Source organism: Sciurus vulgaris, assembly GCF_902686455.1.
Source record: "Sciurus vulgaris genome assembly, chromosome: 7".
NCBI classification, from domain to species: domain Eukaryota; kingdom Metazoa; phylum Chordata; class Mammalia; order Rodentia; family Sciuridae; genus Sciurus; species Sciurus vulgaris.
Window position 1 is genome coordinate 925,160 of NC_136467.1, and position 23,000 is coordinate 948,159.

Consider the following 23,000-nt stretch of genomic DNA (forward strand, 5'->3'; position numbering starts at 1 on the left):
GGTTCGCTACATTGCCTGGCTGACCTCAGACTTGATCCTCCTGCCTCACCTCCCAGCAGCTGGAGGATAGGCCTGCACAACTTCACCCTGTTTGAGTTGTGAACTCTGTGCATTTGAAACACCTCGAGCTGGATGTCAGGGAAGGTGGAGCAGAGAGGTGAAAGTACCCGAGACACCAACCACAGGGTTAGAGAGGAAGGCTGGGGTTCCTCTGAAGCTCTGACAAATGGAACCCTACTAGACCAGTTCAACCAGGTCACCAGAAGATACATCCAAGCAAGCAGAGACAAGGCAGCCTGAGCAGCAAAAGGCTGCGGTGTACACAGCCTGCTCCAGAGGCATAGCCATGCGGCACACCAGGGGCCAGGATGAACCTTTGTGAGCAGACTCATCGCTGGAAGGAAGTAGGCTTGCATGCTGGGCTTTTAGCACATGCCACTGGTGCACTGTCATCATTCACAGTGGGCGCCTTGTGGAGCCTGTCATCAGGTTGGCCTCAGGCCCCAGCTCTCCCTTCCTGTCTGTCCCTCTCCTACCCCTTCCTCTGCCCTGCTGTCCTCTCCTCTGCTTTCAGGTTGGGTTTTGAATACAGGAGAGCTAGGTGAGTCAGGAGGGACAGGGAGAGATGGGCAAGGGCATGCCAGGCAGGCGAAAACAGGAGTGAGCAGACCATGTGACCATGACTCAAACTGCAGCAATGGGAAAGGACCACAGGAAAGGCCCTGGGATACGCAGGTGGAATTCACACTGAAACGCTGCGCGTGTGACGTGAGTCAACAGGAAGCACACACAAGTCTCACAAAACAGTTGTAAGGACGAAATAATTATCAGTTAGACTTTAGTGACTGACTCTTCAGGAGATCCCTCTCGGTCCTTGACAGGTCAAGGGTACACAAATTCCAAGGCCATGGAACCTCTACACCAGGATCAGCAATCTTGTAGATATTCATAATGATGTCTGTCTGAGTCAGCGCTGTGTCGCTGAAACTCCTGACAAGAACAACTTAGAGGAGGAAACTCATTGGGGCTCAGAGTCTCATGGTCAGCAGATTCCATAGCTCTGGGCCTGAGATGAGGCAGACCATCATGGAGAAAGGGTTTGGAGGAGGAAAGCTGCTCTGGACATGGTGACCAGGAAGCAGAGAGCTGTTCTCAGCAGGGCAGAACATAAGCCCCAAGCTATACCCAGTGACCACCTCCTCCAGCCACTTCCCACCTGCCCACAGGCACCACCCCTCATGCCCATTGGTAGATGAATCCACTGATGACGTCACATCTGTCATGTGGTCATTTTAATGCTGAACCTGCTTGCATGGTCTCACATGGGCTTTGTGGGGACCCCTTATATCTAAACCCTAATAATGTGTGTGCCAGCAAGGAGGCAGCTTGTCTTCAAACGATGACCACAGCAAAAAGCCCAGTACACTACTGAGAGAGCAGACCTAGCCTGTGGTCCCTCAGCATGTGATCGAGTTATGCATCATCAGTCAGAGGAAACAGCAGCTCTTCCCATGTAGATGTTGAAACTCTGTCCTTGTTTTAAAGGTGTAAAACAAAAGTGTGAAATCGTAGGTTTTTCTGGCAATATCACTAACATCATGGGTTAGTATCTCTGAGATACAAGCAGTGCATGGAGGGAATTGGTAGTACCCAGTACCTAGGCCACACACAGAAGAGAAGGAGGCAGGGGCTGCATACCTAAGAGCCAGTCATCAGGAAAGGGCATGGCACAAGTAGAAGCAGACAGCAACAGCACACAGGGAACCAGAAGTCAGCGAAACACTGGTATTTCAAACATAAGCTGCAAGCCAGGCGCCGTGGTGCATGCCTGTAATCCAAGCAACTTGGGAGGCTGAGGCAGGAGGATAGCGAGTTCGAAGCGAGCCTCAGCAACAGTGAGGCCCTGTCTCTAAATTAAATACAAAATAGGGTTGGGCATGTGGCTTAGTGGTTGAGTGCCCCTGAGTTCAATCCCCGGTACTCCCCAAAGGAACATAAGCTACAAATAAACTTTAGCCCACCCCCAAAATTTTATAAATAGAGAAAGCTTGATATGTAGTTAATAAGAATTGATAAAGGGAATAAAAAATGGGACAGAGGACTCTTGAAAATCACAAGACTGCTTTTCATAATTTATGCAAGTAAGTTCGTGACCCTGCAGGTGAGCAGACAGGCACTGGCCTGGGGCACCCATTGGTGGAGACCCTGGCTGCTCTGTGGCCTGGAAGAGCTGCCTCCCCTTTGGTGGTGGCTACCTCACCCATGGATTTGGGGCAGCAATGGCTTGTAGAGCAGGATCCAGGAGGAAGCTCACCATGGCGCCTGGGCTGCCCCCGATCACAGCCTTTGGCTCCCAGCAGGGCCTCTTGCCTACACCCACCTGCATGTGGAGAGGAGAGACCTGTGAGGACACAGGGCACAGGAGGTCGCCCGCGTCCAGGATGAAGGGGTGCTGTGCTTGGCGGCCCAGGAGGACAGCAGACAGTCAGAAAAGCCAGGGAGCTCTGCAAAGCCGCGGCGGGTGGCTGCTCCCGCAGCCATGCTGGCAGCCTCCCAGAGGCCGGAGTGACGACCTCAAATGGCATGCCTGGTTGTGCTCACCGGGAGGCAGGCGCTGGGCACTCTGTGCCAGTTGCACGTGGTGCAGGTGCCAACAGGGCCAGCCGCCTGGCACTGTGTGTGCCCTCCAGGCACATGTGCCCAGAAGAAGAGGGAGAGTGTCCGCTTCTCCAGGTTCCGGCCTTAGCACTCTGCTTGCAGACGTACTTCAGAGCCACCGTTCAGCCAGCAGCCCAGTCGTGGGGACGGTCTGGGCATGAGCAAGTTTCCTCCGTCAGGGCTTCTGCGGAAGCAGGAGTCACCCAGTGCTGCCTCCTGCTGCAGCGTGGCATCGCCACCAGTGGACTTTCAGGAAGCACGCAGCCGCGTCACTCTGCGGGGGTCCTCATACGGATCTGTCCCCAATATGAAGAGCTCGAGGGCACCCGTGGCTGTGTGTGCCTGTGACGTGAAGCAGCAGTTCCCTTGGAGAGCAGCCCTGGTGGGAAGGCTCCAATTCCAGGTGCCAGCAGGAAGCCAAGTGCAGCGGGCACTGTCCCCTCTCAGGTTCCTGGGGAAGGACACGGTAGCACGTTCTCATGCGCTTTGGGATGTGAAAGTGAGTTTGGAATATGAACTCTCTTCTCCGTAACCTTAGTCATCAGACAGGCACTCCCGCTCGAACTGTTGAGGGGATCTGTGGGGTGTGCCGGGAGAAAGCATGCACATGCTCACTAGGGTGTGGGGCGAAAGGGCAGAGAGAGGACGTGGGCTTGCACCCTGCAGGTGTCGCCGTAGCGCCACCAGCTGCAGATGGCCTTTCCCTGCTGTGTGGCACCTGCCACTGACTCTTGGCCCACCCAGAACCCTGCTCTTGTCTCCTAGGCTTACGTTTATGACCTGGGCTGCAGCACGTTTTCCCACCGGCTGGCGGGACATGCAGACACCGTCTCTGGAGTGGCCTTCAACCCAGCGTCTCCCCAGGTACACCCACCTGTGCAACCTCCGCCCCATGCTTCTCGTATCTGTCAGGCTTCGTTTGGGTGAATTGTATAGTGTTTAAGATTCCGTCCAGTTTTCACTGAGTGCAGGCAGAACTTAGGAAATGAATGGTTATGGGGAGAAAGAAATGCAGACTGTGTTTTACGATACTGACAGTATCTGTCATTTGGTGTCTGTGCTCTGTCCAGCTGAAATGCAGAGGGTGGAACTTCCTGGCAGATGTGGCCATGTGTGGTCTCAAGGGAACACCCACCACCCTGAGAGCTGAAGAAGCAGAAGGACCAGGGCCAGTGGGATAGGGTCTCAGAGTTCTTACGACAAGACCTGGGATGCAGAGAGGACATGAGGCTCAAAGAAATTTTTGATTAAGAGAAAAGAATAACGTGCAAATCAGTGGAGAGAAGCGGGTGCTCTGATACTGAACGTAGAGGAAGTCCTCTGTAGAAGGAGCTGTCCTTTCTCACTTTCCAGGCCTCTGGCAGCCCTTCGTGGGTGTACCGCTAACATCACTCCACAGTGGGGCCCTGATCAGCCCCAGCTGCTGCACCATCTGAGGGCTTCCTCGACCCTTGCCTGTCTTCTCAGTCCTCTGTTGGTGGGTTTTTAAGGTCCCATTTTTCTTCCCTGTTACAGACAATCCTGAGATCTCATCCTCATTGTGCTTCACGCTTACCAGTAATGAGCTGATATTGCATAGACCAAGATGATTGCTTCTCTTGGTAACATGTGGCCATTCCCTGTTGTGCGTTCTTGTTGGGCACCTGGGCTGGTTCCAGGTCTTGCTATTGGGAATAGTGCCTGTTTAACCCCAGGGCTGCAGATGCCCCAGTGGACTCTTCATTGCTCATGAAAAGAGAGTTTGCAGGAGTCCACAGAGAGGGCTTGGACATCTGTCAGTCACACCATCCTGGTGCTGGGCCAGGGTACAGGGGGCCCCACTGGGCCTGCAAGGGGGGCACACGGGGCAGTTCGCATGCCCACGGCGCTGGCAGATCCCTTCAGATGTTCTGTGAGTACATTTCTTACTTTGCAGTCAAGGTCGCTCCTCTGGATCCCACCCAGCGGCTGCAGGTGAGGAAGTGCCAGCTTCCCTCTCCATGTCCTTCTTATCACGTTCTTACGAGTCCTCTCGTCTCACTGCAGGTTTCCAAGACACCGAGTGGTGCTGACCCCAATGATGCCACCATAGACAGGTCCTGTGGGTGTCCCTCGTGTGCTGCTTCATCTCTTTTGTGACATTCCAGGAGTGGGATGGCTGGGTCACACAGTGACCTAATTTTGGTGTTTCAAGGAATTTCCACACTGTTTTCCATGGTGACTGTACTAATTTAAATTCCCACAATGGTGCATAAGCATTTCTTTTATTCCATATCTTCACAATCACTATTATTATCATTATTTGTAATAGCCATTCTGATTGGGGTGAGATGGAATCTCAATGAAGTCTTGATCTGCATTTTTCCGATGGCTAAAGATTTTGAGAATTTTTTTCACATACTCATTAACCATTTTTACAAGTGTCTTTTTAGCTCATTTGCCTGTTTATTGATTTGGTCACCTGTTCGTCTGTGCTTACTTCTCTGACTTTTGTGAGCATTCTGGATATTCATCCTCTGTTAGGTGGATAGCTTGCAGAGATTCTCTCCCACTGCATAGACTGTCCTATGCTCTGCCAATTGTTCCCCCAACTGCGCAGAGACTTTTTACACCTCTTCAAACCTCTGCCAATTCTTGTTCTTATTTCCTGAGCAAGTGGAGTCCTGCTCAGGACATCGATGCTTGTGCCAATATCTGTGTCTTCTCTATGTTTCCCTCAAGTAGTACCAAAGTCCTTTTTAACTTTTTATTTCAAGACAGGGTCTTGGTAAATTGATGGGGGTCTCACTAAATCGATGAGACTGGCCTAGAACTTGCAATCCTTCTACTTCAGCCTCACAAGTTACTGGGAGTACAGTTGTGTGTCACTGCACCTGGCCCATTTAGACAATATTAATTCTGCCTGTCTACAAACACGGGAGGTCTTTCCATCTCCTGCTGTCTTTCTAGTGTCTTATGACTTTCACTGTAGAGGACTTCTCACCTCCTTGTTAGGTTTGTTCCTCAGTAAGGTTTTTGAAGGCTATTGTGAATAGGGTTGTTTTCCTGTTTTGTTGTTTTTCCTCAGTGAGTTAGTTATTGGTATAGAAAGGTGTTATGGTTTAGATGTTGTATCCCCAGAAGCTCACCTGTGAGACAGTGTAGGGAAGTTCAAAGGAGAAATGATTGGGTTGTGACAGTCTTGACCCAATCAGTGATTAATTCCCTAATAGGGATTAACTGAGTGGTCACTGAAGTGGTGGGGTGTGGCTGGAGGAGGTGATTCATTGTGGGTGTGGGTATGGGGTACATATTTTTTATCTGAACAGAAGAGTCTCTCTCTCCCTGCTTCCTGATCACTATTTGAGCTGGTTCCCTCCATCACACTCCTCCACCATGATGTCCTGCCTCACCTGGGGCCCTGATGAATGGAGTAGGCCTTCTATGGACTGAGACCTCTGAAACCATGAACCCTCGAACAAACTTTTCCTCCTCTACATTTGTGCTGGTGAGGTATTTTAGTCAGAGCAACAAAAACACTGACTATGAGACTACTGATCATTGTGTATTTTGTACCCTGATACTTTGCTGAATTTGTTCATCAGTTCATCCACCTCTATTATTTGGAGGTATAATGCTTCTTACTTAGTTTCTTTAGGGCTTTCATCATGAAGGGATATTGAGTCTTATCAGTCTTTTCTCTATCTGTGAAGATGATCAGGTGATTTTTATCATTGGTTCTACTTATGTGCTATATTATCTTCAGTGATTTTCGTATGTTCAACCATTCTTGCATCCTGGAATGAAAAACTTGGTCATGGACTATGATCTTTTTATCACGTTGTTGAATTTGATTTGGGGACTATTTTTTTGAGGATGTTTGCATCTGTATTCATCAAGGATATTGGTCTAGTGTTCTTTCCATGTTGTATCCTTATCTGGTTTTGGTAGCAGGGTGATATTGATTTGGAAGGATTTTTTCCCCTTCACACTTTATGGAATAATTGGAGTAGTATTGACATTAACTCTTGTTTAAAATTCTGGGAAAATTTATCAATGAATCTGTACAGTCCTGGAATTTTTTTTGTTGACATTTGATTACTGCTTCAACTCATTGTTTGTTATTGCTCTGTTGAGATATTTTCAGTCTCTTGGTTCAACTTTGGTAGGTCACATATATCTAGAAATTTGTCCATTACTTCTAGATTTTCATGGATTTCAATGGTGTTTGTTGTAATATCATCTTTTCATCTCAAAATTTATGTATTTCTGTCTTCTTTTTCTTTTGGTAGTTTGACTAAGGGCTTATAAGTTTTCTTTGTCATTTGAAATAACCAATCTGTTTCATTGATTCTTTTGATTACTCTTTTACAATTTCTGTTTTGCTTATTTCTGCTCTGATCTTTATCATTTCTTTCTTTGTACTGGTGTTTGCTTCTTATTGATCTTGTTGAAAAGAGACCTTGACATATGTTGTCAGGTTATTTATTTCACATTTGTCTTAAACACAGGCACTTGTAACCATTGGTTTCCCACTCAGGGCTATGCTCACTGAGTCACACAGAGTCTCTTGTGCTGTGGTTCAATTTTCTTTGACTCTAGGAATATTTTAATGTTTCCCCTGATTTCTTCAGTGACCCATTATTTGCTCAAAAATAAATTCTTCAATCTCCATATTTTTCATAATTTCTCTACTTTCTCTCATGTTGATTTCTAGTTCAATTATGGTTTGATAAGATATAAAATTATTTCAGTTTTAAAATATTTGCTAAGATTTGCTGTGAACTTTAAAAATATGATTAATTTGCAAAAAGTTCCATGAGCTTATGAAAAGAATATAAATCCACAGGTATTGAATGCAATAGTCTGTAGACATATGATTGTTTCCTATGTATAAGGTATAATTTTACTCTAATGTTTCTTGGTAGAATTTGTCTGGATGTTCTGTCTAGTGCTGAGTTGGATATTGAAGTCACTACTATTATTGTGTCAGAACCTATCTTTTTTGTCCAGTAGTGTGTATTATAACATTTGATACTTCTTTATAATTATTGTGTGTTCTTGATGGATTGTTCCCTTTACAATATGTGGTGAACTTATTTGTCTCCTTGACAGATTTTGGCTTGAAGTGTGTCATTCATTGGAGGTGAGCATGGCTACTCCTGCTTGTTTGGATTCCATTTGCTTGGAATCCCCATTCTTTCACTTTCACTGCATATGTTTTTGCCGGTGAGATGAGTTTCTTATAGGCAGCAAATGGTTTGAATTGTGGTTTTTAATAAAATCAGCTAGTCTGCATCTTTTAGTTGAAGAATTAGGCAAGTTATATTCAGGGTTATTATTGAAAGTCATGGTTCTTGTCATTTTTGGGGTTTTCTTCTGGTTGTTTTGAAAACCCTGCATTTGATCCTTCCTCCTTATTTCTCTTAAAGGTTAGATGATTGAGCTAAGGTATGGTCCTTTCCCAAGTCTCATTTGCTTATCTGCTCCTCTAGGATGATTTATTTTTTTTCTTTTCCTCTTGAGATTGTTTACCTTGCTGCCCCACGTGCGTGCAAGGTTCCTTCCACCTTCTGCAGTCTGATATGGTCGTGGACTCCTGCAGTTTTGCTGGCTGTGGGGACCTCTATCTCTCTCAGTTCTGGAGGACAGCTTTGCTGACACAGTGCTCCAGGATGGCTGCTAGTTTCTCAGACCAGAAATGCCCAGGCCTCCTGGCCTGTGGAGCCTTCTTGTGCCACTTGGCTCTTCTCTCTTGCAGCTTTCAGCATGCTTTCTTTTTCTGTGCTTTTGGCACTTTGAATTAATATGCCACTAAGAGGTTCTTTTTTAGTCATGTTTATTTAGGGTCCTAAATGCCTCTGTCCATATCTTTCCCAATATTGGGAAATTTCCTGCTGTTTTTTTCATTGAATAGGTTTTTATGCTGTTAGCCTATACCTTGTCTCCCTTATATTTTTCTATTCATCTTTTTGTTTTTTAATGGTGTCCCAGAAATCTTGTATGTTCTGTTCTTTCTTAGTGCCTGACTGTGATAGTTCACCACCCTTTTCTTCAAGACCTGCTATTTATCCTTCTGCTTGATCTAGTCTGTTGCTGAGGCTTCAACTGAGGTTTTTAAATTTGATATGTTGAGCTTTCTGTTTCCAAGATTTTGCGTCGCCTTGCTTAATTTGCCCAGCTCTTTTTTGCACCCCTCAACCCATGAGTCACTTTTAGCATCATTTATTGAGTGCTTAGCCAGTGTGCCACCTGCATTGCTGTCTTTGAAGCTGGTGAGAGAGAGTTGTGAACCTTTGCAGGGGTCATGTTGCCTCCTGGTTTCTGGCTTCTGTGTTCCTGTGTTGAGATCTGTGCTCGGCAGGGCAGGTCTCTTTTGCTCCTGTGTGAGGGCCTCCTGGGGCAGCCACCTCTCACGCATGTGCTGGGGCGTCACCTGCATGCCGTGCTGTGAGCCGTTGTGCACCCTGTGTGTTCCGGATCTGCCTTCTCAGGGGGTCTCGCAGGAGTGGGACCCTTGGGAGGTTCAGACAACAGTTACCAAGAGGAGTGTGTGGTGTGCACAGGTCACTCTTCCACTCTGGTCTCCAGTATGTGCTCTGAAAGGGCAGAGGAGCAACTGTGCTGGGCACCTTGTAGACAGGGTGTCCGCTCTCTTTATATTTCTCTCTGCCATGTCTGGGGGTCGACGTCCAGGAGCCTGTGTGGTACTGGGTCACCTGTGGGGGGTCTTTACCTCCCATTCTTTAGAAGTGTCTTCTGAGACATGGACAGGGCTGTGTCATGGGTGGAGTAGGGCTGGGTCTTAGTTGGCTGGGCCCAGGGTGCTGGGCTTGGTCCCAGCATGGCATAGAAAGAGGAAACCATAGCAGTAACAACCACAGATGGAAGCAGACCAGACACAAGTGAAGTGAAAACCAAATAAAAATGGCAGCATCCACACCAGCAGAAATATCAGGGTCAAAAAAAAAAAAAGGAATAAACTAAAAAACTAAAAAAAGATAAAAATAAAAAAGGGAAAGGGAAAGAAAAGGCAAAAGAAGCATTAGAGAAAAAACAGCAAGCAGTTGAGAGGCAGAAGAAGAAAGTGATACAATAAAAAGGAAGAAAAATACAAGGATAAAAGAAGAAGAAAAGAGAGTAAGAAAAGAAAAGAAAATTCAAAAAATATGAGCCAAAGATTAAATGCCAAAACACAAAGCAGAACGCTGACAGAGGACAGTGGGTCCCTGCCGAGCAGCCGCTCCCTGTGCTTCCCGAGCTCCCGGGCAGCCTGCCTGCCGCTCGGCATCACACCCCTGGCTGGGGCGCCCGTGCCTGCGCGGTTTCCAGGGCTTTCCAGTGAACAGAGCACCTGAGGAGAACCACCCGCTGCTGGGCCCGCGGTTTCCAGGGCTTTCCAGTGAACAGAGCACCTGGGGAGAACCACCCGCTGCTGGGCCCGCGGTTTCCAGGGCTTTCCAGTGAACAGAGCACCTGGGGAGAAACACCCGCTGCTGGGCCCGCGGTTTCCAGGGCTTTCCAGTGAACAGAGCACCTGGGGAGAACCACCCGCTGCTGGGCCCGCGGTTTCCAGGGCTTTCCAGTGAACAGAGCACCTGAGGAGAACCACCCGCTGCTGGGCCCGCGGTTTCCAGGGCTTTCCAGTGAACAGAGCACCTGAGGAGAACCACTCGCTGCTGGGCCCGCGGTTTCCAGGGCTTTCCAGTGAACAGAGCACCTGAGGAGAACCACCCGCTGCTGGGCCCGCGGTTTTCAGGGCTTTCCAGTGAACAGAGCACCTGAGGAGAACCACCTGCTGCTGGGCCCGCGGTTTTCAGGGCTTTCCAGTGAACAGAGCACCTGAGGAGAACCACCCGCTGCTGGGCCCGCGGTTTTCAGGGCTTTCCAGTGAACAGAGCACCTGAGGAGAACCACCTGCTGCTGGGCCCGCGGTTTTCAGGGCTTTCCAGTGAACAGAGCACCTGAGGAGAAACACCTGCTGCTGGGCACCTGGAGGGAAAGTTTATTTGGGGCTCAGATTTCAGGGTCTGAGTCCATAGAGTGGTGAGTTCACTGCTCTGGGCCCAGGTGAGGCAGTGCGTCCTGGGGGAAGGCCCCAGGGGACAGCTGCTGACTGGCACGCGTCCCCCAGGGTGTGGCTTGCCCTTGCTCTCTCTTGACAGTGTCTTTCTCAGAGCAGAGCTTGTGATCCGAATGAAGTCAGCTGCTCCATTCTTTCCCGTATGAATGGTGTCTTTTCTCTTGTGTTAGAAGGCAGCACCAGACCCAAGGCCCTCTAGATCTTCTCCAGTTTTCCCTTGGGAGAGCGACAGTCTTGCACTTTACACGTCGGTCTGTGACCACTTGAATTGACTTTTGTGGAAGGGGCAAGATCTGCTCCAGATTCGTTGTTTTGTGTTGTTGTGTTTGTGGTTTTGTGTGTGGACCTTGTTGCTCAGCACCGTTGGTTGAACAGTGCCTATGCTCCTGAACAGCCTTTGCTCCTTTGCCAGAGCCCCATCGCCTGCCAGATGTTGTGGGCTACCGGGTTCTGCTGGTCTGCTTTCTGTGACCTGCCAGCAGCAGCTGCCTGGTCGCGGGTGCTGGTGGTGAGTCTCAGAACCCATGATGTCATGGTGCCACTCTTCCTTCAACATGGTTTTGGCTCTTGGATGTCTTAGGCCACTCCATTTAAACTTCAGAATCAATTTGTTGACATACAGAGACTGACGCTGGGATTTGGACTGTATTGCATTGATCTGTAGATCGAGTTGACATTCTGGATCTTTCTGTGCAGGGCATGCAGGGCCTCTTGTGTGTGTGTGTGTGTGTGTGTGTGTGTGTGTGTGTGTGTGTGTGTGTGTGTATATATATACAAATTTATTTCATTCATCAGTGTTTCGTATTTTTTGTCATTTATATCTTATGGATATTTTGTTAGAATTGTACCTAAATATTTTAATTTTTAGTTTGTCAGTGTGAAGGTATTATGGTTTAGATTTCAAATCCCATTTGTTCATTGTAATGCATAGAAAAGCACTGACTTGTGCATATTAAACTGTGTCCTGCAGCTGGCTATGATCATTGTTATTTCCAGATTTTTAAAAAAAATTTAATTTGTTCTAATTTCTCTACATGACCATAGAATGCATTTGCACACATTGTACACAACTGGAGCATAACTTCTCATTCCTCTGGCTCTACATGGTGCTGAGTCACCATGTATTTAGGGTAATAATGTCTGTCTCATTCTACTGTCCTTTCCATCCCCACTGCCTCACCCCTAACCTCACTCCTCTCTGTACAATCTAAAGTTCCTTCATTCTTTGTTTTTCTGGGATTGACTTATTTCACTTACCATGAGATTTCTAGTTCTGTCCATTTACCTGCAAATTCCAAAATTTCATTCTTCTTTAAGGCTAATATTCCATTGTGTATATGGACCACATTTTCTTTATCCATTCATCTGTTGAAGGGCATCTAGGTTGGTTCAATAGTTTAGCTCTTGTGAGTCAAGCTGCTCTAAACATTGATGTGGCTGCTGATCTTAAATCCTTTGGTTATAAAATGAGGAGTGGGATAGCTGGGTCAAATGGTGGTTCTATTCCAAGTTTTCTGAGGAATCTCCACACTGCTTTCCATAATGGTTGCACCAATTTGCATTCCCACCAGCAATGAATGAGTGTGCCTTTTTCCTAACGTCTTCACCAACATTTATCGTTGCTTGTATCTTGATCATTTCCATTCTGATTGGAGTGAGATGGAATCTGTAATGGTTGATTTGAATTGTCAACTTGATTGGATTAAGAGATGCCAATGATTGAAAGGCCTCTGGGTGTGTCAATGAGGGTGTGTCTAGGAATGATTGGCATGTGGGATAGTGAACTGAAGTGAGCCCCTCCTTAAGTGTGAGCAGCACTGTTGATCTTTCTTGTTTTGGGGCTTCTGTGTCTTGGACTGTGCAGCTACTGGTTCTTCCAGCTCTCCAGGTGCAGACGGCCATTGTGGACCATCCGTCTTCTGGTTGTGTAAACCAATCTAATAAATCCCCTTTTTTATAATCATATTTTCTATTGATTCTGTTCCTGTAGAGAACCCTGACTAATACAAAATCTTAGAGTAGTTTTGATTTGCATTTCTCTAATTGCATGAAATGATGAACTTTTTTTCATATGTTTGTTGATGAATTATATTTCTTCTTCTATGAAGTGTCTGTTCAGTTCCTAAGCTCATTTATTGACTGGGTTTTTTTGGTGTTAAGTTTTTTGAGTTCTTCGTATATCCTGGAGATTAGCACTTTATCTAAGGTGTGTGCGGTAAAGATTTTCTTCCAGTTCTAGGCTCTCCAAGTAATTGATTGTTTCCTTTGCTGAGAAGAAGCTTTTTAGTTTGAATCCATACTATTTATTGATTCTTAATTTTACTTCCTGTGCTTTGGAAGTCTTGTTAAGGAAGAAAGGTCCTAATGTAGATTTGGTCCTGCTTTTTCTTCTATTAGTTTCAGGGTCTCTGTTCTGGTGCCTAAGTCTTTGATCCACTTTGAGTTCATTTTTGTGCAGGGTGAGAGATAGAGGTTTAATTTCATTTTGTTACATTTGGATTTCCAGTTCTCCCAGCCATTTGTTGAAGAGTCTATCTTTTCTCCATTGCATATTTTTAGCACCTTTGTCTAGTATGAGATAACTGTATTTATACGGGTTTGTCTCTGTATCTTTTATTTTATACCATTGGTCTACATGTCTATTTTGGTGCCAATACCATGCTGTTTTTGTTACTACTGCTCTGTTAGTATAGATTAAGGTCAGATATTGTGATGCCTCCTGCTTCACTTTTCTTGCTAAGGTTTGTCTTGGCTATTCTGGGTCTCTTATTTTACCAAATGAATTTCACGATTGCTTTTTCTAGTTCTAAGAAGAATGTCATTGGGATTTTAATTGGAATTGCATTGAATCTACGTAACACTTTTGGTAGTATGGCCATTTTGATAATATTAATTCTGCTTATCCAAGAACAAGGGAGATATTTCTATCTTCTAAGGTTTTCTTTAATTTCTTTCTTTAGTGTTCTGTAGTTTTCATTGTAGAGATCTTTCACTTCTTTTGTTGGTTTAATTCCTAAGTTTTTTTTTTTTTTTTTTTTTTTTTTTTTTTTTTTTGAGGCTTGAATGGGGTAGTTTTCCTAATTTCTCTTGCAGTGGATTCATTGGTTAGGTATAGAAATTCATATGATTTATGGGTATTGATTTTATACCCTGAGACTTTGTTGAATTAATTTATGAGTTCTACAAGTTTTTTCTGGTGGAATATTTTGGATCTTCTAAATATAGACTCATGTCATTGGCAAATAGTGACAGTTTGAGCACTTCTTTTCCTATTCATATCCCTTTAATTTCTTTTGTCTGTCTGATTGCTGTGGCTAAGTTTCAAGGTCTATTTTGAATAGAAGTGGCAAAGGAGGGCATCCCTGTCTTGTTCTAGTTTTTACAGGGAATGCTTTCAATTTTTCTCCATTTACAATGATTTTGGCCATGAGTTTAGCATAGATAGCCTTTACAGTGTTGAGGTATGTTCCTACTACCAGCTTTTTAAATAGATTTCTTTAATTAGATTTTTCTAAATTAGATTTTTTTAAATAGATTATGTAGAAAATCATGTAATTTATGAAAAAAACACATTTTATTTCTTCCTTCCCAATCTGTATGCCTTTTATTTCCTTTTCATTTCTTATTACATTATCTAGTATTTCCAGTAATGATGCTGAAATTGGTGAGAAAAGATATCCTTGCCTTATTCCTGATCTTGGTGGGAAAGCTTCAAGCTTCTCATTTAGTACGATGTTATCTGTAGAATTTTTGTAGATATTCTTTTTTTTTTTAATTTATTTATTTTTTATTGTAAACAAATGGGATACATGTTGTTTCTGTTTGTACATGGAGTAACAGCATACCATTTGCATAATTATACGTTTACATAGGACAATGATGTTTGATTCATTCCATTATTTTTTTCCTTCCCCCATACCCCTCCCACCTCTCTTTTACCTCTATACAGTCCCTCCTTCCTCCATTCTTGCCCCCACTCCCACCCCCCATTACATGTCCTCATCCGCTTATCAGTGAGAGAATTCGTCTTTTGGATTTTTTAGATTGGCTTATCTCACTTAGCATGATATTCTCCAATTTCATCCATTTGCCTGCAAATGCCATAATTTTATTATTCTTTATGGCTGAGTAATATTCCATTGTGTATATATATATATATATACCACAGTTTCTTTATCCATTCATCAATTGAAGGGCATCTAGGTTGGTTCCACAGTCTGGCTATTGTGAATTGAGCAGCTATGAACATTGATGTGGCTGTATCTCTGTAGTATGCTGATTTTAAGTCCTTTGGGTATAGGCCGAGGAGTGGGATAGCTGGGTCAAATGGTAGGTCCATTCCAAGTTTTCTAAGGAATCTCCACACTGCTTTCCAGAGTGGCTGCACTAATTTGCAGCCCCACCAGCAATGTATGAGTGTACCTTTTCCCCACATCCTCTCCAACACTTATTGTTGCTTGTGTTCTTGATAATCGCCATTCTAATTGGGGTGAGATGGAATCTTAGTGTAGTTTTGATTTGCATTCCTTTTATTACTAAAGATGGTGAACCTTTTATCATATGTTTGTTGACTGCTTGTAGATCTTCTTCTCTGAAGTGTCTGTTCATATCTTTAGCCCATTTGTTGATTGGGTTATTTGTATTCTTGGTGTAGAGATTTTTGAGTTCTTTATATATTCTGGAAATTAGTGCTCTATCTGAAGTATGAGTGGCAAAGATATTCTCCCACTCTGTAGGCTCTCTCTTCACATTGCTGATAGTTTCCATTGCTGAGAGAAAGCTATTTAGTTTGAATCTATCCCAGTTATTGATTCTTGCTTTTATTTCTTGTGCCATGGGAGTCCTGATAAGGAAGTCTGACCCTAAGCCAACAAGGTGAAGATTTGGACCTACTTTTTCTTCTGTAAGATGCAGGGTCTCTGGTCTGATTTCAAGGTCCTTGATCCATTGTGAGTTGAGTTTTGTGCAGGGTGAGAGATAGGGGTTTAATTTCATTCTGTTGCATATGGATTTCCAGTTTTCCCAGCACCATTTGTTGAAGAGGCTATCTTTTCTCCATTGCATATTTTAGGCACCTTTGTCTAGTATGAGAAAATTGTATTTATTTGGGTTTGTGTCCATGTCCTCTATTCTGTACCATAGATCTACCTGTCTATTTTGGTGCCAATACCATGCTGTTTTTGTTACTATTGCTTTGTAGTATAGTTGAAGTTCTGGTATTGTGATACCCCCTGTTTCATTCTTCCTGCTAAGGATTGCTTTAGTTATTCTGGGTTTCTTATTCTTCCAGATGAATTTCATGACTCCTTGCTCTATTTCTGTAAGGTACATCATTGGGATTTTAATTGGAATTGCATTGAATCTGTATAGCACTTTTGGTAGTATGGCCATTTTGACAATATTAATTCTGCCTATCCAAGAACATGGGAGATCTTTCCATCTTCTAAGGTCTTCCTCAATTTCTTTCTTCAATGTTTTGTAGTTTTCAGTGTAGAGATCTTTTACCTCTTTGGTTAGATGGATGCCCAAGTATTTTATTTTTTTTGAGGCTATTGCAAATGGAGTTGTTTTCCTCATTTCCCTTTCAGCTGTTTCGTCGCTTGTATTTAAAAATGCTTGAGACTTATGCATGTTGATTTTATAGCCTGCTATTTTGCTGAATTCATTGATGAGGTCTAGAAGTTTTCTGGAGGAGGTTTTTGGATCCTCTAAATAAAGAATCATGTCATCTGCAAATAGCGACAGCTTAAGTTCCTCTTTTCCTATTCGTGTCCCTTTAATTTCTTTGGTCTGCCTAATTGCTCTGGCTAGAGTTTCGAGGACAATGTTGAATAGAAGTGGTGAAAGAGGACATCCCTGTCTTGTTCCCATTTTTAAAGGGAATGCTTGCAGTTTTTCTCCATTAAGAATGACGTTGGCCATGGGCTTAGCATAAATAGCCTTTACAATGTTCAGGTATGTTCCTACTATTCCTATTTTTTCTAGTGTTTTGAGCATGAGAGGGTGTTGTATTTTGTCGAATGCTTTTTCTGTGTCAATTGAAATAACCATATGATTCTTATCCTTAAGTCTATTGACATGATGGATTACGTTTATTGATTTACGAATGTTGAACCATCCTTGCATTCCAGGGATGAACCCCACTTGATTGTGGTGCACAATTTTCGTAATATGTTTTTGGATACGGTTTGCCATTATTTTGTTAAGGATCTTTGCATCTATGTTCATCAAGGATATTGGTCTAAAATTTTCTTTCCTTGATGTGTCTTTTCCTGGTTTGGGTATGAGGGTGATATTAGCTTCATAGAATGAGTTTGGTAGGGTTCCCTCCTTTTCTATTTCCTGGAATACTTTGAGAAGTATTGGAATGAGTTCTTCTTTGAAGGTCTTGTAGAACTCGGCTGAGAATCCGTCTGGTCCTGGGCTTTTCTTGGATGGTATGTTTTTAATGGCTTCTTCTATTTCATTGCTTGATATTGATCCGTTTAAATCGTGTATGTCCTCCTGGTTCAGTTTGGGAGGAGAATATGTCTCTAGAAATTTGTCAATGTCTTTGGTAGTTTCTATTTTGTTGGAATACAGATTTTCAAAGTAGCTTCTCATTATGTACTGTATCTCAGTGGTGTCTGTCCTGATGTTTTCTTTTTCATCACGAATTTTAGTAATTTGAGTTTTCTCTCTCCTTCTGTTTGTTAGTGTGGCTAAGGGTTTGTCCATTTTGTTTACTTTCTCAAAGAACCAACTTTTTGTTTTGTCAATTTTTTGAATTGTTTCTTTTGTTTCAATTTCATTGATTTTAGCTCTGATTTTTATTATTTCCTGTCTTCTACTACTTTTGCTGTTATTCTGTTCTTCTTTTTCTAGGGCTTTGAGCTGTAATGTTAAGTCATTTAGTTGTTGACTTTTCATTCTCTTCTGGAATGTGCTCCATGCAATGAACTTTCCTCTTAGTTCTGCTTTCATAGTGTCCCAGAGATTTTCATATGTTGTATCATCGTTCTCATTGACCTCTAAGAATTTTTTAATCTCCTCCCTGATGTTTTTTGTTATCCATGTTTCATTCAATAGCATATTATTTAGTCTCCAAGTGTTGGAGTAATTTCCTTTTTTTATTTTGTCATTGATTTCTACTCTCTGTCCATTATGATCTGATAGAACACAAGGCAGTATCTCTGTTTTTTTGCATTTCCTAAGGGCTGCTTTGTGGCATAATATGTGGTCTATTTTCGAGAAGGGTCCATGAGACCCTTCTGCTGAGAAGAAAGTGAATCCACTCGTTGATGGATGGAATATTCTATATATGTCTATTAAGTCTAGGTTATTGATTGTGTTATTGAGTTCTATGGTTTCTTTGGTTGGATTTTGTTTGGAAGATCTATCTAGTGGTGACAGCAGTGCGTTAAAGTCGCCCAGAATTATTGTGTTGTGGTCTATGTGATTCTTGAAATTGAGAAGGATTTGTTTGATGTACAGGGATGCACCATTGTTTGGGGCATAAATATTTACTATCCTTATATCTTCCTGATTTATGGTTCCCTTAAGCAATATGAAATATCCTTCTTTATCCCTTCTGACTAACTTTGGCTTGAAGTCCACTTTGATATAAGGATGGAAACCCCTGCTTTTTTACTGAGTGCGTGGTAGGTTTTTTCCCATCCTTTCACCTTTAGTCTGTGGATGTCTTTTTCTATGAGATGAGTCTCTTGCAGGCAGCATGTTGTTGGGTCTTTCTTTTTAATCCATTCTGCCAGTCTATGTCTTTTGATTGATGAGTTTAGGCCATTAACGTTCAGGGTTATTATTGAGAAATAATTTATATTCCCAGTCATTTGGCTTATTTTTGGTTTTTAAGTTGGCTCAGTTTCTCCTTTGAGTGGATTTTCTCTAAGGTAGTTCCTCCCTTTGATGACCTCCATTGTTGTTTTTCATTTCCTCTTCATGGAATATTTTGTTGAGAACATTCTGTAGCGCAGGCTTTCTATTTGTAAATTCTTTTAACTTTTGTTTATCATGGAAGGATTTTATTTCATCTTCAAATCTGAAAGTTAGTTTTGCTGGGTATAGGATTCTTGGTTGGCAACCATGTTCTTTCAGAGCTTGAAATATGTTGTTCCAAGCCCTTCTAGCTTTTAGAGTCTGGGTTGAGAAATCTGCTGATATCCATATTGGTCTCCCCCTATATGTAATCTCATGTTTTTCTCTCGCGGCCTTCAAAATCCTATCTTTATTTTGAATGTTAGGCATTTTCATTATAATGTGCCTTGGTGTGGACCTGTTGTGATTTTGTGCATTTGGTGTTCTGTAAGCCTCTTGTATTTGATTTTTCGTTTCATTCTTCAGGTTTGGGAATTTTCTGATATTATTTCATTGAATAGGTTGTTCATTTCTTTGGTTTGTATCTCTGTACCTTCCTCAATCCCAATAATTCTTAAATTTGATCTTTTCATGATGTCCCATAGTTCTTGGAGATTCTGTTCATGATTTCTTACTATCTTCTCTGTTGGGGCCACTTTATTTTCAAGATTAAATATTTAAATATTTTGTCTTCATTGTCTGAGGTTCTGTCTTCCAAGTGGTCTAGTCTTTTGGTGATGTTTTCCATTGAGTTTTTTATTTGGTTTATTGTCTCCTTCATTTCAAGGATTTCCATTTTTTTTTTTTTTTTTTTTTTTTTTTTTTTAGAATCTCTATCTCTTTGTTGAAATGATCTTTTGCTTCCTGCAGTTGCTCTTTCAGTTTATTGGTATCATTCATTGCCTGCATTTGCTCTCTTATCTCATCCTTCGCTTCACGAATCATCTTAATCATGTATAATCTGAAGTCCTTTTCTGACATTTCTTCTAACATACTGTCATTGGATTCTATTAATATAGAATCTAGATTTGTTTGGATCATTTTCTTCCCTTGTTTTTTCATGTTGTTCATGTATCTTCCCCTCTAGCAGTGCAGATCTGGGGTATTTCAGATTTCCCCCTATAGGCTTATAGTGGTCCTACAGGTTTCCAAAACCCTTTCTTTAAGGGGAGATCAATATTAGCAGTGCCCAAATCAGACACTATGCAATCCCAGACCAAATAACCCTTGTGGGGAAAATAACAAAATTGTCATAATAAACAAAGTGAGTTCAAATATTATCTTTGGTAAAACAAACAGGTTTCCAATAAGGTCTGCAGTTTCTAAAGGAGGACAAAGAGGATGCAGAGGGATGTAGAATGTGGCTGTTAATGGGATAAGAAAAGAATATACAGAAGTTCTAGAAAATAGAAAGGGTGAGAGTACAATCAAAAGAAATTGGATGTTAGCATGCAAAAAAGGGAGAAAGAGACTCTGAAGGAACAGGTAAACAAAAAGAAAAGAGAGCAAGAAAAGTAAAGAAATAAAAACTTAAATTTTTTTAAAAAGGAGAAAAAAGAAAATCTACTGTATAACAGTCATATACTAATGAAACATCCCAGTGTTCAGTAGCCTGATGCATGAGAGGTACCTGACAATGAGCTTCAAGCCTCCAGCAGGCGTCTCAGGATGGGATTTGCCCCACCCAAAGATCGGAGGTATGGCTTCCAGGATTATCCAAGATGGCTGCTCTGGCTTCCAAATGTGTTGGCAAATGGGGAGCTGCAGCTCAGGGGTGGATGTGGTCAGCTGGAGGTCCTGGAGGTGGGATGTGGTTGGTCCAGCAGGGGTCCTGGAGGTCCTGTGTGTTTGGTGTGGTTGTGGGATCCTGGAGGCCGGGTGCAATCAATCCGTCTGGGGTCCCGGTGATAGGGCGCAGTGAGTTGGTCTGGGGGTCCTGGCAGCAGCAAGCAGTCAGTCGATGTGAGGGCCCCAGAGACAGGAGTGATCGGTCCGGCTGAGGGATCCTGGAGATGGGGCTCAATCTGTCCGGCCAGGGGTCCTACGGGGTCTGGCTGTTGTCTCAAAATGGCGGCAGCCACGTGTAATCAAATCTGCAGGTTCTGTAACAGTGAACTTCCAAGCAGCAGCAGGCAGCTGGTGCTCCAGTGGCGGTTGGTGATCAGTTTGCTGACTGTTGTCGGACAATGGAGAGGTGAACCTCGAGCGTTGGGTGATGGTTAGGAGTAAGGCAGGTGATGGACAGGCGAGAGGCAGTCAAATGGCAGATGATAGACGCCTGACAGTGAGCAATCTGCTCTCAACAAAGGTGTCGATATGCTGGCAGACAGCAGGTCATCACAGCAGACAAATGGGTCAACACCAGGGGGACGATAAACAAGAAAAACTGCCTCACCGAGAAACAGATATCCTCTGCTTGAATCCGGTGTTACGGAGCGACAATGAATGCAGCCTCCCTCTAGTCCACCATCTTGGATCTCCCGATATTCTTTATCAAGTTAAGGAAGTTCTCTTCTGTTCTTAGTGCCCTAAGAATTTTCACCAGGAATGGTGTTGGATTTTGTCAAATGGCTTGTCTGCATTGTCGACAGATCCTGTGATCTGTTTTAGCTCGCTGATGTGAAGGGTTATGTGAGATGGTCTTGAATGCTGCACCTGCCTTGCATGCCTGGAGGAGTCCACTTGTTCACGGCATTCATCTTCTGAATTGTGCGTTAGATTCACCAATGTTGTTACAGATTCTCTGTGTACACGGGAGGTTTTGGTCTGCAGCTTCCTTTCCTTGTCTGTGTTGGCACTGGGGGTGTGAATGCTGGCCCTGTGGCCAGGCCTCCCTCTGGGCTCTTCTGCTCTTGTCCCCCCTGCTCTCTAGGTTGGGTGGTTTCCCAAGGGCACCCTAGGCTTGGACACTCTTTACTGGACTTGCCACTCCCGGCCTGTCGGAGGCGTTCTTCATATCTTGTGAACGCGCTTCTGGCTGCCACATTTATTTCTGGTTCTTTCTTGGGAGTCCCCTCCCTGTGCTTACGTTGCCCACTGTTCTTGCATGCTATCTACTCTGTCCCTTGGAGCTCTGTATCCTGTGAATATAGTTGTTCCAAGTTCCAGTTCTTCCACTTTGAAATCCCTGCCATGTCTGAATCTGCTTCTGATGCTGACTCTTCCTCTTCAAACTGCATGTAGTGTGGTCATAAACATTTTGTATTCTGCCTTAGTATGGTCATAACCCTCGGTGGGTGGCTGGACCTGATATAAGGGTGTCAGCAGCTGCTGCTGAGGCCTCCCTGGAGTGGCAGTGGCTCCCGTAGCCTGCAGCCGGCTCTCCATCCGCAGTGATCCCGGGCTCAGGACTGGGGCCCTCTCATGGACTCTGGCACACACAGGCAGGGTGTCGCATGGCAGGGGTTGGGCATTTCCCTTCTCCACCCAGTTAGGCTCTCACGAACCCTAGTGTTGGGCTCTGGTGTACTAGTCCTTCCTCAGTGTGACTCTGTTGTGGAGGGTGGCTGCTGGTGAGTGTTTCAAGTTCTCCTTTCCCTATCCCCAGTGTAAGCAGGGGGGTGCCTTCCTCTCTTATTTACTGGGAGGCCTCCTCACTGTGGTGTGGAGCCCCCACCACCTGGTTCCCTGGCATGCTTAGCTCCCATGCTTGTCCCCGCTGACCTCAGTGGTCTGTCTTTGGCAGTTGAAGGTTCTCCACCTGGCCTGCTTCTCACAGGACACTGCTCGGGGCAGCCACGGCTCATTGGGTCTGCCTGTCTGTGTCTAGGTTGGGACAGTGGCTTTCAGGATGCAGGAGAGGTGCAGGTTTCCATGTTGTCTGACTGTCCATGTTAGGACAGAGTGGTGATGGCAGGTTCTTACACATGGAACCAGAATCTGGATGTTGCCCTTGCTGATCTTGACGAGAAAGCATTTCCAAAGACTTCTCATGAAGGACTTCCTGACTTTCAGATCTCAGTTCACAACTTGCGTCTGCAAGTTCATGCCTGTTCACGTTCATGCCTGCAAGTGACTGCCTGTTCATGTCCTCATCACGCGTGACTCTCCAGATGATCTGTCTGTGTCTAGTTCCTTATTGGCAGCTTCTTCTGGCCTGATACAAGTAGCTACATTAGAGGAGCAACCCACCTGTCTCGTTCAAGGGCCAATGCTGGCCTCTCAGCTTCTGGGAGTATGCAGGGCATTCCAGGAGATGGCCAGGAGAGGGCAGCTTGGGCTGAGCTCTGTGGGCGTGGCTATGGCAGGCATCCTGGTGAGGAGACCTGGGGCACCAGCTGTGGAAGGAGCCCTGGTCCACGTGGTACTGCTAGCTGAGTGGAATGGTGGGTGCCACAGTGGACAGTGTGTGGGTGAGTCTGCCATCCACGGATCTTCCAGCCTTGGGGTCCTGAGAGTGCCGTGCTGCTGCCCAGCTGTCCCAGGCATATGGTGGGGATGTTCTATG

The 23,000-nt window shown here is 44.2% G+C and overlaps 1 protein-coding gene and 1 long non-coding RNA gene across 14 annotated transcripts in view; one reads left to right on the forward strand and one right to left on the reverse strand.

Moving 5' to 3' along the window:
* WDR27 (WD repeat domain 27) overlaps nucleotides 1-23,000 on the forward strand; it is a 196,515-nt gene that overhangs the window by 120,262 nt on the left and 53,253 nt on the right. For all 13 annotated transcript variants that reach the window (XR_013764887.1, XM_079146199.1, XM_079146196.1 and 10 more), the window contains one exon: nucleotides 3,424-3,522. Coding sequence is in view for 12 of the 13 variants with exons in the window: in XM_079146199.1 (XP_079002325.1) it covers nucleotides 3,424-3,522 (99 nt within the window). In the remaining variant the exon portion in view is untranslated. The remainder of the gene's footprint in view (nucleotides 1-3,423; nucleotides 3,523-23,000) is intronic.
* On the reverse strand, nucleotides 6,992-11,401 carry LOC306665233. Its single transcript, XR_013764950.1, has 2 exons — nucleotides 10,609-11,401; nucleotides 6,992-10,533 (listed from the first exon to the last, which is right to left on the reverse strand). It is a non-coding gene; the product is annotated as an uncharacterized lncRNA (long non-coding RNA).